This window comes from Tachypleus tridentatus, chromosome 12 (assembly GCF_004210375.1).
Source record: "Tachypleus tridentatus isolate NWPU-2018 chromosome 12, ASM421037v1, whole genome shotgun sequence".
In the NCBI taxonomy this organism is placed as follows: Eukaryota; Metazoa; Arthropoda; class Merostomata; order Xiphosura; family Limulidae; genus Tachypleus; species Tachypleus tridentatus.
The window spans coordinates 4,312,460-4,330,318 of NC_134836.1; the positions used below are offsets into that span (position 1 = coordinate 4,312,460).

Below are 17,859 nucleotides of genomic sequence, written 5' to 3' on the forward strand. Positions count from 1 at the left end.
TGGCATGGAAGGCTTAAAAACAGGTCTGGGATACTTTTCGTAGGTATCCTACGCTCTCGCACCACATTGCTTTCCTCGTCTCTTTTGGCTCCTTGAATCAAACAACCTCCTCTCATCCACCAAGTGTGGGTTCTGATTCCACCATGGACAACCTGATTCGACTTGAAACGTTTATCAGAAAAGTCTTTCTCAAAATACAACATCTTATGTCAGTATTCTTTGACATTGAGAAGGTTTATGATACAACATGGAGGTATGGCATTTTGCGAGACCTCCGTATATATGGGGTACATGGCCATTAGCCCATTTTGATTTATTTTTTAATGGGCAGATGATTCCACCTTCATATGGGTTTGACACTTTCCTGTTCTTTTCTGCAGGAACTTGGAGTCCCTCAGGGTTGTATTTTGACTGTGACACTTTTCAATATAAAGATTAATGCCATCACTGAACAACTTCTCACTTTTGCAAACGGGCTCTATGTTGACGACTTTCATATCTCATGTCAGTCATGAAACATGAAGTATATTGAGCAGCAGCTTCAGATTGCAGTCAATCATTTACTGAAGTGGACCACAGCAAACAGTTGTAACTTCTCTTTCTCAAAACTGTTTGCATGCACTTTTTTGCTGCCAGTGGGGTATTTACCCTGATCCTGAACTTCATATTGGTGAAGTTGTGCTGTGCATGGTCCCTGAGACAAAGTTCTTGGAGCTTGTACCACACATCAAATAGCTGCAGGTCAGATGTACAAGAGCACTGTACATCCTCCGTGTTCTCTCTAGCACCACCTGGGAAAGTAGATCGATGTTCTGTGCTAAAGATATGTTGTGCTGTTATTTGATGGAAACTTGATTATGGATCATTGGTCTATAGCCTTAACGACGCTGGACCCCATTCATCATCAAGGATGTGGCTCTGCACTGGGACTTTCTGCATTTCCCCGGTTCAGATCTTGTACATATAGTCTCATGAACCTTCTTTGCACCTCTGCTGTTTGCAGCTGTCTTTACTACATGCTTTAAAACTTCATTCCTTACCAAAGCATCCCACCTGAGGTTGTGTTTTCCTTCCTTGGTGGGCCATACTTTTTCAGAACAGACAATTTATCATTGCTCTTTTGGCGTTCGTATGCAGGTGCAGTTGGATGAATTGGGTCTGTCTTTGAATAACTTTGCTATATCCACTGGTTAGTCTATACCACCCAAATGTGACCTATCTTTAAGTCATCTGAGAAAAGCAAACACTCCTGATTGGAAATACTGTCTGTTATTTGCAGAACATCTTTCGAACCATCCTTCCATTGCTATTTATACAGATGGTTTGAAACCAGGTGACTGTGTGGGCTTTGCTATGGTTTGGTGGTTGTGTGCAGAATCCCCTCTACAGCTTCTGTGTTCACTGCTGAACTGTATGCCATTTCTTTTGCTCTGGATCACATAGAAGCTAAGCAATACTCAAACTGCACTATTTATACTGATTCGCTTAGTTCTCTACTGGTCATGGAATATTTCACGATAGTTCTCACCCTGTTCATGCCGATATTCAAAACCAACTGGCCCATTTCTCTTTAACATCTACTTCTATCCAGTTTTTCTGTAGACTGGGCCACATTGGTATTTGTGGGAGTGAGCTTGTTGACACCACAGCTAAATCTGTCTGCTCTGGCACTATCACTGCTGTGCCTGTTTCATACATAGACTATGGTCCTGTATTCAAGGCTCAGCTCCTTGTCAGCTGGCAGTCGACTTGGAGTGAGCAATGTGAAAATGAGCCTTTCCAAATAAAACCCTATGTTGAACTTTTGGTTGTCTTGCTTCCATAAGGATTGTAAAGAGGAAGTTCTAACTAGATTATTCATTGGTCACAGTTTTTTAACTCAGTTTTCTTTTATCTGGGACTGATGCACCAATGTGTTGTCTGTGTAACACTCAGGTCACAATGAGCCACATTTTACCTTCTTGTCGTCATTACGGCTCTCAAAGATGGCACCATTTTAAACATGTTCTGTCCCAAGGTTTATTCTTAATGTTAGACAGTGTTATTGGTGATGGTGACACTATTTACCTTAGAAATGTTTAACTTTTTAAAGGCCATTAATATTTTTAATGCGATTTAAGTTTTTTTAATTTATACATTAGACCTTTTTTAATGTAATTTTCTTTTAAGAAACAAAGTACATCTAGTCTGATATTTGAAATTAGAAAATGGCCATAACGTGAAATAACTAAACCAGGATTGGAAAGGCAAACTTCAGGTGATTAATGCTGCTGTTTGAACTACCCATTAATCTTCCTGGCGAGTTATAATTAAAATTTTAAAATTTGTATTACTTTACTTTCTGAAAATGGCCATAATGTCAAATAACTCAACCAGGACTAGAAAGGCCAACTTCAGGTGACTAACGGTGGTTTTTAGAACTCTCTAGTTAGTCTTCCTGGCGAGTAACGATAATTACAATTATGCTGCCGAATGTCCTTTACAACTTGTATTATTGTAGTTTTTTTTTTACCGCTGTAGACTAAATGTAAAAATTGGTTTTATTGCTATTTGTTTTTAACTTTGTTTTGTTTTTACCTTAATTTCCTTTTATGAATTTTACTAATTTCACTTTAATTTTAACTTTTTACCAAATGTTTGTTGCAGATAGCCTAGTTACGTTGTGCCATAAAACACCAAACCAACCAGCCAACTTGTATAATTTCATAGTAAAAGTACTAATGTGCAGTGTGAATCTGCTAAATTTAAATGGCGTATGATCTTTGAAATTAAATGTTTTTAGTCAAATATCTGAAGTTCTTGATTAATAAATGTTAATCATAGTTATGGGTTTAGAGGTTTATAGTATATCAACTACAGCAAAACAATAAAATATATTATCTCTTGGAATGCCTTGTTGCTAATATTTTATAAGAATGAAGAGTTTCTAGAAATTTCAGCTTGCACAACAGTATAAATGACACCAATGTTTATGCACACACATGTTAATTCTTGCACTTGAATTTTCTATAACTTTAGGGAATAGGTAGGAGTTTCACAATACAGACTTAACAATATAAGGTTCTTAAATTTTTGTAATATAAATTTAACATTAATACTAAAATATACATGTGATAGTAAATTCATCGCTAAACCCACTAAAACTGTTTTGTTATTATTAGGGGATATAATCGTTACTTATTTACATGTTGTTTCCTCAGTGTATTATAAGTGATAATTATTTAATTATATAACTTCTCTTCAGTAACGTTAAAATTTTATACATTGTACACTTTAGTTTTAGGTATATATTTCTGTTGAGACAAGCCTGCATTACACTTTTTCCTGGTTGAGTTATGCCTTTTGCATACTGTGTATCAGAAAAATTGTTTACTGCTTACAGTGTGTGTTTACAGAATTAATTTGTGTTAAAACATTGGACTTTAAAATTTTAATACATATGCTTGGATATGTGAAATTTTATTTCAAGTGGTTTCATATTGTTCCCTAATTACATTTACTGTTATAATTATATCTGTGTTTATGGTTAAACCCACTTTGTTGATATTGTAGGTAATTCTCATTGAATATATCCTAGTTTAGGTATCATGCTTTCAACACATGCAGTGTTTTCAAATGTATACAGGTACAAATAACTTTATTCTAAAATGAATTTTTTTAAAATCCAAACAGAGCAATTTGGAGAAAGAAAATGTCACAGCAACCCTCAGACTACTGCGTTTAGTTGTAAAACATGCCTCAGAATTAAGAGATGTGTTGGAGAAAGGTTTGGCGAAGACTCCAACAGCACCCTGGAGAGGTTTATATTATAATTACTACTTTGCAGAACAATTAAACACGAGGAAAAGGACTAATTTATTTTAGTCTGTGAAAGTTGCTAAATATTTTTAGGTTTTAAATTTACAGGTTTGTTTTAGAATTATGAGAAGAAAATTCTTCCTAAGATATTAAAATGAAGAAAAGTTTCCACAACGTTGATCTTTTCAACAAATACAATTCTATATGATAGAATAAGAGAAGAAAGTGTAATAAGAATTTAAATATTTAATTGAACAGTGACAAGAAGTTTATCTTAAAAATATTAAAATAATTAACATAAATATTATTTGTTGTGTAAATGGTTCTGCAGTTTTCTCCAATGAAATGTCAAACACCTTCATAAAATATACACCACATATTCAGAAGGCCTTTACTTAAAAGCCTACCAGTTTTTACTAAAAGTTTGCTAATTATTAATACTGTGTACATTAAAAAAATAAAGTATTTTAAAATGAAAATCACCTGAACATGTACCTTTAGCCAAGGTGAATGTAGAGGTTATTGTACTCTGTATTCCAGTTTATATAGAAGTTTTCTTTCATTCAAATGCTAAAAGCTTGGTTGTCATTGTTTTTTACTTATCTCTCTTTTATCATTATTATTATTATTATTATAGGAATTATTCCTCAACTCTTTTCTCGGCTGAGTCATCCTGAACCGTATGTAAGGCAGAGTATATCGGATCTTCTGTGCCGAGTTGCACAAGCTTCTCCTCATCTGATTGTTTTCCCAGCTGTTGTAGGCTGTCTCACTTCTAAAGCCAGAGTTAACTTACAACAGGACACTTCATGTGGCAAGTTTTTTTTTTTTTAGTTTTTTAAAAATATAGATGTATTATTAATATTCATTTGAACATCAAAGTAGGAATACTTATTTACTATTTGAGGAGCAAAACAAGTGTATATAGTGGGGAATCTAAAATTAAAATATGCAGGAGACTACATCTTCAAAGCCAAACCTATTTTTATTGCTCATTAATAACTTTTAATGGTTTCTAAATATTTAGATTTCTTTGAGCCATACCTGTCCCAGGGTCTTGCAGCAGAAACAGGATCACATGACCTTGTGACTTTGCCTGACAACCAAGACCTCCCCAAAAGTATTCCAGGAGTTGTTTCAGATGAGGAAGATTCTGAAGAAGACAGTCAAAACACAGCAATCATGCAGAATTGTTTCTCTGCTCTTGTGGAAACTTTGGGAAGACAGGATGCTCGTACAATAGCTGAAGTGAAAACATTAGTTCATGAACTTCGACGTATTACTTTACTTTGGGACGAGTTGTGGCTTGGCACATTGACTTTGCATCACTCAGAGATGTGCAGGTGAATATTGAATACAAGTAGTTCTAGTCAGTATGAATATACTTGCACTTGTTTGTATGAAGTTTTCTTTAATTCTTTTAGCATTTCATTTTCTCTGTAGGTCATAGTGATAGAATGGGTTTCTTTTTATTTCCAAGAGATTTGAATTTTAGCTATGGAACTTAAAGTGTTAGCATGACATTTATGGATATTTCAAGTTTTCCTCAGCATTCAATATTTTCTGGTATTTTATTACAGTGAAATCTGTATAATTACACTAATTGAAAGATTAAATTTCATATGAATTAATTGTTTCAATAATTTATTGTAATTTTAAACTAATATAATAAACAAAGAAAGACCAAAGCAGTTTTTTAGGAGTTCAAATGAATAAAAGGTAAAACAGTATAATATGAACTGAAAGAATTCACCAAAATACACAAATTAAAAATATTCAAGGTTAACCATACAAGAATTAATGAAGTAGTAAATACTATATTCACTTTTCGATAATTAAACTATTAACACTCCTACGAAAAGACGTTTCTAGTCCTGATTTCTCCAAGCCCGTTCTCCTGGCTGTGGTTTCGCTAGATAGTAGATAGGGACAGTGGGAATCTCGTTAATCCATTCATTAATGGATTTAAATGGCAATTTCATTTAAATACAAAATTATTAGCCTAATATTAATAACCTTTCAAGTTGCTCTGGGGCCTATTAGGCCCCACTTTTCGTAGGAGTGTTAAAATGATTCTTGTGGGTCACCATGTTGGACAATTTTCACAACTACTTATGGATTTGATGTAACAAGAAGATTTTGAACAGTGTATAATGTACCTAATTACTTTTGTATCTGTATTTTTGTTTAAAGAAGGTGCTTGAAAGACTAAACACCTTGATAATTGTAATATAAATTTTAGACGAGTCTCCATCCTTGAAGAAGAAATAAAGAAAGTTGAAGGCAATTCTTCTCTTAGTAAACAAGATAAATTGCAAATAATCAAGGAAAAACATCATGTGTTTTTGAAGACTGTAAGTTGTGTGTGCTATATTTACTCTATTTTAATTTTTCATTTGTTTAGTATTGTAATTTTCTTTCATCTGATTGTTCTGTCATTAACTGTTATAGAAAGTTTTTATATTTAAACTAAGCTTGTTTTTGTAGTATAGTTTCGTAATGTTTTACTTGTATTATTTTGACCACTTATTACAGCTTTATTGAGTATTTTTGTCATCAAGGAATACCTCAAGAAAACTTTAAACTGTTATTTCACACTATCTGGCTAATACATTTCAGTAAAGAAAGGTTCCTTGATTTTTTTTCTTCTGAAATTTATTACTTACACTTAATTTTCCCTATAAATTTTTGTGTATATCAACCTTGGTTTTGTAAACAAAACAAGTCTTGCAACAGTGAAAGAATTAATCTTTAATTATTTTTTTCATATTGTTTAAGGGAACAGGTACATGAAGGTCACTTTTACTTATTATGTGAGCACAAATTAAGACTTTCTGGATATTGATTTTTCTTGTAAAAACTACATTTTAGATGTGTTCAATAATTGATTTTTTAAAATAAAAATAAAATTATTTTCTTAAAATGGACTAAATCTCTTGGATAGGAACCCTAAAGCTGACATTGTAGTGCAGAATTGTTTCTGAATCCTTTTCATTATTAACTTTTGAGTATTCATGGTTCTCTGCAAATTAAATAATTTCTATTATTAAATTTTGTTGGTTGTTTATATCTGTCTGTTGTTTAAATGAGACTGTTAGTAATAATGTCCATAAGGTATTTACCTAATATATTTTCCAAAAATAATATATCCTTTTATTATTAATTGAACTGTGTTAAAACATGTTTCAGGTACTTTTTGTTCTCCAACAACTCCAGCAAATTACATCCCAGCCCCCTGAAACTCCCCATGAACAATGGTTTCAGAATACATTTAACGAGGTTATTGAGACTACTTTGGAGAAACTTCAGAATCCATCTAATCCATACCAACCTCACCAGAGTCTTCAGTATTATAAGCAGGTACTATATTTCTGTATATTTTAATAGTTTAATATAGACCAGTTACACTGTGCATTCGATGGAGTAAAAACAAATTGGTGTAGGTTAAATATAAATGATAGGGATTGTAAAATGCATAGTTAGTTTTATAGTTTGAACTTTAAAAACTGAGGCTTTAACACTCAACACAGGCTTGGTCAATTTCACTGACCTCATAGCCTCTTTATTCTCACTTTAAAGTCTTTATAGATTTAGTGCATTTTAACTTTCAATATAGTATTTAGTTCACGAAAGTTGGCAATCTTTCAGATAATGTTACAAGTCTTGAACAGTAAAGGATACCCAAGGTTGTAGGGTTCATGTTCTTTGAAAAAAACAAACCTTAACCTTAATCAACAGCTGTTTATTAGAACCACTAGGTTTATTTTGCAGTTGAACATTTGAAGTTTTTTCTGTTTAATCTCTGCCATATTTTATTTTCTGGATAGTATGGATATAAAAACCAAAATGTTAACTTCATTAGTGAAATTTAATTAAAAAAATAGATTAATTGGCGAATAGCTGTCAGCACTATTATTTTAGTATATAATCTTTTTAAAGGAATGTATTTAAGTATGGTTGTGTTGTAGGTGATTGTATTATAGACATAAACAACATAATAATAACTGTAGTATTACATGTAATTGAAATTTATTTCTATCTGTGTATAGGCTATGTATTATACATTACTGGGTGCAGAAACAGACAGTAATTGCAACTTATATAATCTTAACATTTTGAATAGTTAAGTACAAAAATCAAATTTATAAAAAAAAAAAAGACTAGAAGAAAATCATGTTTTAAAAACAAAATAAAATAACAAACACACAAAACATATATTTTTATTATGTAAATCAAGAAGTAATCTGAACAAGTATTTAAGTTTTAAATTTAAAAAAAAAAAATTGAGGTTTGACCCTTGTGACGTATAACTTTATTAGCAACAAAATACAATACAGTATTAAATGTTCTTCAAAACAGTTAGTTTATGAACTTCATGGTTTCTGCCAGTTTTCTAAATATCTTTAAAAAATGTCTATAATATCTGATTTGAGATTATTTAATTAACTTGTAATAAATGTTTAGCTCCACCAAATGCTACAACAGAAAGTCCAACAGCAGTCAAGGGGTCACCTGATGATGGACAAGATTAGTCCCGTTTTAGCTGACCTGAAGTCAACTGTTATCCCTATGCCGGGGATCAATGCCACATCTTCAAGTATTGTTACTATTCAGTCTTTCTTTCAGAATGTGTCCATCTTGCCAACTAAGACAAAGCCCAAGAAACTGGCATTTGTAGGATCTGATGGACAAAAGTATGTACTTAGTAAGGTTGAATACACAGCAGTTCTCTCTTTAAGCCATATCTTTACTTTGTGTGTTCAGGTTAAGTAGTTAGCACACGGGAATCATCTACAAATGTTGTAATATTTTCAAAACATACCCAAAATTCGAGTGCTTTCGAATAGTTAACTACTCTTCTTCAGGAGAATAAAGGGTTATGTTTAATGAGTGTGAAATATATAGACTGATATCAATGTCATGTAAACTGGATGTTCAGTATGAGTTGGCCTTATGAACTTTACACACTCCATTGACATGAAACTAAACCTGTCACAAACAATTCTAGGTTATAACTTAACAGTTAATTTCTATAAAGATAAAATCAAAATCAACAGAAATAAAATGAAAATTAAATAATGACAAAAAGGCAGTGGGAAATACAGAAAATGATGATGTAGCTCAATATAATATAGAAAATCAAACCTCTCTCTACACACAAAGGCACAGAGATGCACACACACACAGAGGCACAGAGATGCACACACACACAGAGGCACAGAGATGCACACACACACACGGAGGCACAGAGAGAGAGAGAGACACAGAGGCAGTCACACGAGGAGGCACAGAGAGGGACAGATTCTTTGTTCACGTGTGTGATAATATAACGGCAAAAATTGTTTTGTTTTAAATAAGTTTTATTGTAATTCTGTAAAAACAATTGTCTGGCAAGTGCTCATATTGTTTTTATTTGCTACATCAAAAGTGCACAGTATGGAAAGAATAAAGTTAGAAGTATTAAAAAAGGGCATATTTTCTGAATTACCTTCTCTAGGATTATGATTTCTGTATGTATTTTTTTTTATATTTATTAGTTCAGATGTATGCATATTTTGTTACATATTTAGTAAAGCTAGAGGTGAAAGATTCTCGTGTGTTTTGTTTTTACATTATTGTAAAAGTGATAATTGATGCATGTTATCCAATGCTTATTAAAAATTAAATGTTAGTTGTTTTTGTTTTGTTTTTTATAGATACACTTACCTTTTTAAAGGATTGGAAGACCTTCATCTTGATGAACGCATTATGCAGTTCTTATCTATTGTGAATAATATGTTTATGAAGAAAAAAAGGTGGGTTTGCTCATGCTGCACATTAAAATGTTTGTTTAATGAACTGAAATTTTTCTTTGTTATTGTAATTAATATGTAACATATAACAGTTCTGATTGTCTTGTAAGTACTTTTATAGTATGTTTTTAAAACTTATTATGCTGTTTTATATTAGATTTCATATTCATGTTTTTCCTCGATTCCTTTTAGATCTTTATTCTGTACTTTGGGGGGGGGGAATTTTAATTTAAACAGATGTGGAAATTGTAGAATAATGTAATCAGGATGGAAAGGGTTAACTTTTCATTTTTCCCCTGTGGCTTATGATTTATTAGTCTTCTGTAAGTTGAAAACCAATTTTAAGTACAGTTACTTATATTCTTTTTGTAGAACAATTTTGTTTTATGTAGTATATTTTAATAAACTCTTAATTTTATCTTTTTGCATGATTTGTAATTTTTCTTTGTATTGGAAGCTTTTTGTGTATTTGTTTCATTTAAACTTCAGTGATTTGTTGTTATGCTTTGTTTTTTTTCAACTTCTGTGATTTTTGTTGTACAGGGTGTTTGGAAAGTCACTGTGCACTTATATATTTATTAATAGACATGTTTCAATATAGAATGCAGGAGGTAAATATGAATGATAATTATAAAAAAAAATCTTGAAAGTGACCCCCATTGGCATCAGTAGAGACCTGGATCCTTCTTATTTTGTTTCTAAACACCTTTATCAGTTGCTGGCTTGAAATAGACTGAATAAAATATGATTGCAAAACTGCACAGTGACTTTCCGAACACCCTGTATAAAAAGTAAAGTACCATATCTTATTTTTAATAGTAATAATGGTATTGGAGCTTTTCCATCACAAGTACAATTTTCACTCAGTCAGGTTAACTCGCATTTTATTACACATAGCTGTAAAATGAAGTTGCAAGAATTAATTATTCGTGTTTTGCCAACTGTAATATGATACCCACACATCTAAAAATTTTCAAAAAGGAAGAAAGTTGTAACATATGCAACTAGTTAATATTTCAATGTATGGAATATGCTGTGGTAGTTAAGAGTATTAGAGATCAACTAAGATCTTAGACTACAAACTGAACAAGTATTTGTTTTGATTTTCAGAAATGGTAACGTTATTTACAAAGCTCGACACTATTCAGTTACCCCTCTTGGACCACGATCTGGACTAATACAATGGGTAGATGGTGCTACGGCTCTGTTTGGCTTGTACAAACGTTGGCAACAAAGAGAAGCTGTGGCTCAAGTTTTGAAGAACCAGGTACTTTTTTGAGTTATTCAAATTGATACCTGAATTTTTATGTAAATATTTCCAAAAGTTTATTCTTTGAAAAACATTTCTTCAATGATAAATTTAAGGAAATTGTTTATTTTTACCAGTATACACTATTTTAATTTGGAAGCTTGTTAAAAGAAAGTGTTTTAATAGTTTGATTTATCACAATTGAAACTTTAAAATTTGCATTGTTTTTAAAAGCAGCAAATGCTACCTTAATATAAATTCATAGCATTTGATGTAATTGGTACTGTAAATTGTAAGAATTTGTGTATATTCTATAGAACCTCTTTCATGAAAGTTAATAGGAACTTTTATGGATTTTGCTTTTTTTTGTGAATTTTAGCAAGAGTTTTTTGTCTTTTAGACTGTATCAACAACAGTTTATATATCTAGAGATCTAGTCTCTTTCAAATTGTAAAGCATTGTGTTGTGCTACTGCAGCCATATTATTTTATATATGAATATTTTGTGGCCCCTTGACTCACATCTTATATATTCATAACATTTTGAGCTAGTAACAGTACATGAGTACTGTTCACTGAATTACTTTTTGCAGGCAGTTAATGACTAAATAGATTATTTTGTCTGTTAATACATTGCCATGCTTTTAAAACATTCTCTGTCAGGAAATTAATATTTTTGTATTTCACTACTATGTACTGTGTTGTGTAAGTATAATTATTAGTCTAACTATAGGTGTACGAGTATGAAGTTGTTGCTGGGTGCTAAACCTACCATATGAAACATGAAACTTTCAACAGCTACATTTTTGTATGTGATGGTTTATCCCAATATATTTCTTTGATAAATTTGCTTCACAATTAATTTATTGTTATCTGCTCTATTTAATAGGCTGCCGGAGTCAGCATTGTTCCATCAACCATTCTCCGACCATCTGAGGTGTTCTATAATAAACTGAATCCTATTTTGAAAGAGAAGGTACTTTAAGAATGTTTTTGTTGTTTTAGAAATTGGATTTTTATATCGGGACATTTGTGCATGTGGTTATATAATTCTTTATTTATACTAGCAAACATGTATGGAAGTATAGTTTTAAGGAAGGAATTATATTTCCCTTGTAATTTGTGTTTCTGTGTATTTATGTATTTGAAATATGAAAAGGATAGTATTCTTTCATACAGGAGGAAGTCTTGTATTTGCTTTCTTTGTTGTGAGTGTGTGCTCTTCTGTGTGGTTAGGAAGAAAAGCTAAATGTCAGTAAGTAGGGAATTCATACCTGAAGAAATCCTTTCCTCTACACAGAGTAGTTTGTCATCTATGTTTTACTATTTTAAGATGTCGCATATTATCCCATAGAATGGTTTTGGATTTTACAAGTACAAACATTTAGCTTGTAGCTCTGTCATCTCTCAAATGATTTGACATTCAGTTAGTTTTAGATTGAGAAGGTCAAACCCTTTCAGTTGATTTATTGATGGATTAATGTGTCATGGATTAATTTACTCTGATCCTCTCTAAAATAATATCAATTTGAGTATGGGCAGGTGGGGATCCGGATGAGTAATAAAATCAAATTTAGAATATGTGCACCCCACTTAGTGTTGCTGATGCATCAGAATATAGCTAATAAAAGGGGAAAAAAGTCTTGTGTGTTAAATTACCCTATTCATGCCTTAAATAATTTCAAGTGCTGCAGCTATAGAGAATATTCTCTTGTTCTCTGTTCTGTTCTCCCTCAATATTTGAAATGTGGGGGAACGAATATTTTTTAAATTATTTACTTTTGTTGATCTAAGATCTGTGAGTTAATAAAGAACAAGTTTTTGGTAATGTGAAATATATTTACTACAAGTTTGTTAAACATCAACCTAATTTTATTCACTGTACTATGCCATTCTGAGTAAATTTAGTTCTCACCTGTATCAGTTAAACATAAGTTTTAAAATACAATAATAAAAAACCTACAGTAGCTGGCAAAATGTTTGTTGATTTGTACATTGAAACTACAAAAGTTCTTCAGATATTTGTTTTGAACATTTTTTAGTCTTACAAATTGCATGATTTTATCTTCTTAAAGTATTGCTCTCCTTGCATGGTCTGTGGGGAAGTTAGTAAAGCTCAATAATTACTTTTTAAGATATTCAAATTTTGGAGTGACAATTGAGTGTAAAGCATCATTCTTTACTTTGAGTAAAAATGCTTGTATTATGTATATGTATTGAAGTGTTTGAGAACAAGCAGTTATTTACATAAAGTTTAGTACATATTTAACACTTCAGAATAAAAATATTCTTTCTTATTAACTTTTATTTTTGGTACTCATCAGATTTCCTTACCCTAAGTCCCTTGGTGTGGATTCCTGTACATGGTGAGGAGACCTCCGAGGGAAGGTTCTGTTCGTTCAGTTTACCTCCTCTGAGATCTAAATATCCACCCATGTATTTGCTGTGCATGGTGACCCTTGAAGGGGAGGAGTGGATCCTGGTGATTGAGGGGTCCAATCCTAACACACCACTTTGGCCTTGAATTCTTGTGATGATTGGCCTTGAGGTTGGTCCCCCTTGGGTCAGTCGGCTGGTCCAGTTGGGCTTGGGTCAACCAAGTACAAGTGTTGGATTTTCTCAATAAGTGTTGTGGACATTGTATATGATGCTGGTGTTTAGGTATAGTGCTTATGAAACTTTGGTGTTGCTGCAGTGTCCATGTTTGGTATTGTAGTGAGTCCTCTTGTAAGGCTCCATTGTGGGTGGGGTCAGTGGGCACTGAAATATCCTTTTTTCATTATGGATCCTCAAAATAAAAACTTAAATAAAATAATGAAAAACAGTCTATAGGTAAATGGCCACGTCTTGAAGATTCTGAGCAGCAATCTTCAACATCTGTAACAGCTGTTGTCCATCATTTTTTTATACTACATTCTCTTTCAGACAAACCTTTAGGGCAAATGTTTTCCTTTTTCATTCAGAAGGGACTGGAGGGACTTGCTGGCTCTAAGTTAGTAAAGAAGCTTCGATCTGGTGACATATTGGTTGAAACAGTTACATCTCAACACAGTGAATTCCTCTTGCATTGAAAGGCAATTGGGGATATACCTTGAGGTTATACCTCATGTTACTTTGCATTCATCATGAGGAGTTATTGTTGAGAGGGATTTGAAGAACATCCCCTAGTCGGAGATTCTCGCTGGTTTCTCGACCCAAGGAGTTTCTGTAGTTTATCTCTGCCCTCAAAGATGGAATTATGATGCCAACCAATGTCTTCCTGACATTTACATCACCATGTCCACCTGCCACCATCATGGCAGTTTACCTTAATTGCAGGGTATGGCCATACATTCCAAACTCTCTCAGATGTTTCCAGTGTCAGCAGTTTGGTCACTTGAAGACATCATGTCTTGGTTCCTTGACGTGCACTCGTTGCAGTGGCAAGGACCATGATTCCTACGAGTGTGAAAAGGACTCTTATTGCATCAATTGCAATGGCTCTTACCTGTCCTACTTTCGTTCTTGCCCTTAATGATTGGGAGAAAAAAAGGTGCAGAATTTGAAACGAATTCATAATATTACTTATCCTGAGGCTTGAAAGTTGCTGTCCACCACTTCATCTATGACATATCCTGCTGCACTTCATTTCATTACTACAGTGGGAGTGCAGATTAATCTCTGTGTCTCCAAAAGAATTGTTCTCAAACCAAATGTAAAGTTTTTTTACCTCCATGGTTAAAAACATTAATGAATCAACTTCAACACTTTGTCCCTTATATATGTTCAAGCAAATCCCAAGATCCACTTTCTTTAGTTCTGGATACAGGTATTTCCTCAGATACGTCTTCTTCTCCCACCCCAAGATGTAAAACGATCATTTGTTCATGTCCTCAGTCGCTGGAATTCTCTTCCAACAGCGAAGACCTGCCCAATCAATCCAGGACAGGATCCATGGAGGTCTATAGACCTCCCTCTAAGACAGTAAAGAAAAAAGATGTGGTTGTAAACAGAAGGGTTCTCTACTCAATTCACCTACACATAAATAAAAATGGCTACCTTGATACAATGGAACTGTTGAAGTTTACATTCTAATCTAGATGACATCAAAACACTGATTGCTCCTACCATCCTGTATGTCTTTCCTTGCAGGAAACATTTCTGAAACCTGCCAATACGGTCACCTTTTGGCAGTTTTCTTTGTACAGAAATAACAGGCTGTGTGATGGATGAGTGCATGGAGGGTTGGCACTGTTGGTTGATCAGCACGTGCCCTCCCTGTCTTTGCCACTTGACACACCCGTGGAGGCCGTAACCATTCGTGTTTCCTTGGGTTGTACTATCACTTTGTTCTCTCTACTTGTCACCTGGAGAGACTTATAATAAATTGGACCTTGATGCTCTCATTGAACAGTTGCCATCTCCCTTTTCAATCGAGGGGGGGGGAACTTTAATGGACATCATCCTCTCTGGGGAAGTGCTGATATTGATAGAAGGGGTTGCTCTGTAGAGCATGTGCTCTCTGATCACAATCTTTCTCTTTTCAATACTGGTTCTTCTACTTATTTTCATGCTCCTAGTCAGTCCTTTACTGCTATTGATCTCTCAATTTGCTCCCCTTCACTATTCTCCAATTTTTTTTTGGAGAGTTGACAATAATTCATGAGGCAGTGGTCATTTCTCTATAATTTTGAGAGAGACTGGCTATGGTCGATGCCACCGGTGGAAGCTGGGTCAGGCAAACAGGTCCTTTTTCACTACTCTCACAGAACTTGATCTTGCTATCGTCTGTAAGCCATCAGTGGATGACTGTGTGGCAGCAGTAACTGAGTGTATTATACAAGCAACTGCTCAGTGTGTTCCTAAAACCTTGACATGTTTTCCACGATATCCTTGTCTGTGGTGGAATTCTGCCTACCACATGGCATGGAAGGCTCAAAAACAGGTCTGGGATACTTTTCGTAGGTATCCCACGCTCTCGTACTGCATCGCTTTCCAGTAGGCCCATTCACATGCTTGGTGGGTAAGGCATCAAAGCCAGAAGGACTTTTGGATTGAGTTCAAAACCAGCATATCTTCTACCATCAGTTCCAAATTTATATGGGACAAGATTCGAAAGGTCATTGGGCAATATAATTCTGTTCCCCCTGTTGATCTTGCTTCTCGGCCAGGAAGTAGCTAATACCCAGAGCATCACCGATACTGTAGGTGAAAGCTTTTGCCAGGTATCTAGCACATTTGCTTCTTCCTCCACCTTCTTAGCTGTTAAGATTCAGGCAGAGTGATCACCTCTTTCCTTTCAAACTGGTAGTCTTTGACTATAATCGTCCCTTTATACTCGTGGAACTCAAACAGGCCCTTCATCAGTCTGGCAGTATATGAGTTGGACCTGATAATGTACACTATGAAATGCTGTGCCATCTATCTCTTGCTGTTCTTCTGATTTGTTTTCAACTGGATCTGGCAGGAGAATGTTTTTCCTGATGCCTGGCACCAGGCTATTGTCCTACCTTTCTCTAAGCCTGGAAAGGATCCTAAGATTCCTTCCAACTACCATCCAATTTCTGTAAGACCTCAGAGTATGGTGAATGCTCATCTTGTTTGGTTCCTCGAATAAAACAACCTCCTCTTGCCTACCAAGCATGGGTTCTGACGACAGGGCTCAACCATGGACCACCTGATTTAACTTGAAATGTCAACCAGAGAAACGTTTCTCAAACAACACCTTGTATGAATATTCTTTGACATTGAGAAGGCTTATGATACAACATGGAGGTATTGCATTTTGTGAGACCTCCATATATATGGGTAACATGGCCATTTGCCCATTTCATTAAAAAATTTTTAATCCACAGGAGATTCCAAGTTCATGTGGATTCAACACTTTCCCATTCTTTTCTGCAAGAACTTGGAGTCCTTTAGGGCTGTGTTTTGAGTGTGACACTCTTCAATATAAAGATTAATCAGTGATTTCGAGAAAACCCACTTGTAGAGAAATATATATGTAAAAGCAGCTTGTTTGTGTAGAGGAGCGAACAACATTTTGACCTTCTTTGGTCATCGTCAGGTTTACAAAGAAAGAAAAAGGTAACTGACCGGAAGCTGACCACATGTTTGATTAATGCCATCACTGAACAACTCCCTCTCACTGTTGCAAACTGGGGCTTTCTGCACTTCTTGGAAAACAATGCTGTATCCACTGGTCAACCCATCCCACCATGGCTTCTTACAGTCCCCAAATGTGACTTATCTTTGTCATCTGAGAAAGCAAACACTCCTGATTGGAAATACTGTCTGTTATTTGCTGAACATCTTTTGAACCATGCTTCCATTTCTCTTTATACAGATGGTTTAAAATCAAGTGATTATGTGGGCTTTGCCATGGTTTGTTGTGGTTTGGTGGTTGTGTGCAGAATCCCCTCTACAGCTTTTGTGTTCATTGTTGAACTGTATGCCATTTCTCTTGCCCTGGATCACATAGAAGCTAAGCAGTACTCAAACTGCACTATTTATACAGACTCGCATAGTACTACTGGTCCTAGAATTGCTTCATGTTAGTTCACACCCTGTTCTCACCAATATTCAAAACTGACTGGCTCATTTCTCTTTAACATCTACTTATATCCAGTTTTTCTGGATACCAGCCCACGTTGGTATTTGTGGGAATGAGCTTACCAACACTGCAGCTAAATCTATGTGCTCTGGTATTATCATTGCTGTGCCTGTTCCATACATGGACTATGGTTTTGTATTCAAGGCTTGACTCCGTGCTAGTTGAATTGGAGAAAGCAACATGAAAACAAGCTTTTCCAAATAAAACCCTCTATTGCACTTTGACCATCTTGCTTCCGTAAGGATTGGAAAGAGGAGGTTGTTCAAACTAGACTATACATTGGTCATAATTAACTCCATCATTTTCTTTTATCTGGGACTGGTGCACCAATGTATTGTCTGTGTAACACTCGGGTCACAATAAGCCACATTTTACTGTCATGCCATGATGGCTCTCAACGAAGGCACCATTTTAAAGATGTTTTGTTCC

General features: G+C 34.4%; 1 protein-coding gene across 4 annotated transcripts in view; it reads left to right on the forward strand.

Moving 5' to 3' along the window:
• Positions 1-17,859, forward strand: part of nonC (serine/threonine-protein kinase Smg1) — a 136,650-nt gene that overhangs the window by 85,789 nt on the left and 33,002 nt on the right. For all 4 annotated transcript variants that reach the window (XM_076473742.1, XM_076473745.1, XM_076473744.1 and 1 more), the window contains 9 exons: positions 3,673-3,799; positions 4,436-4,612; positions 4,826-5,141; positions 6,041-6,152; positions 6,988-7,158; positions 8,263-8,492; positions 9,495-9,593; positions 10,701-10,857; positions 11,728-11,814. In XM_076473742.1, coding sequence (XP_076329857.1) covers positions 3,673-3,799; positions 4,436-4,612; positions 4,826-5,141; positions 6,041-6,152; positions 6,988-7,158; positions 8,263-8,492; positions 9,495-9,593; positions 10,701-10,857; positions 11,728-11,814 — 1,476 coding nt within the window. The remainder of the gene's footprint in view (positions 1-3,672; positions 3,800-4,435; positions 4,613-4,825; positions 5,142-6,040; positions 6,153-6,987; positions 7,159-8,262; positions 8,493-9,494; positions 9,594-10,700; positions 10,858-11,727; positions 11,815-17,859) is intronic.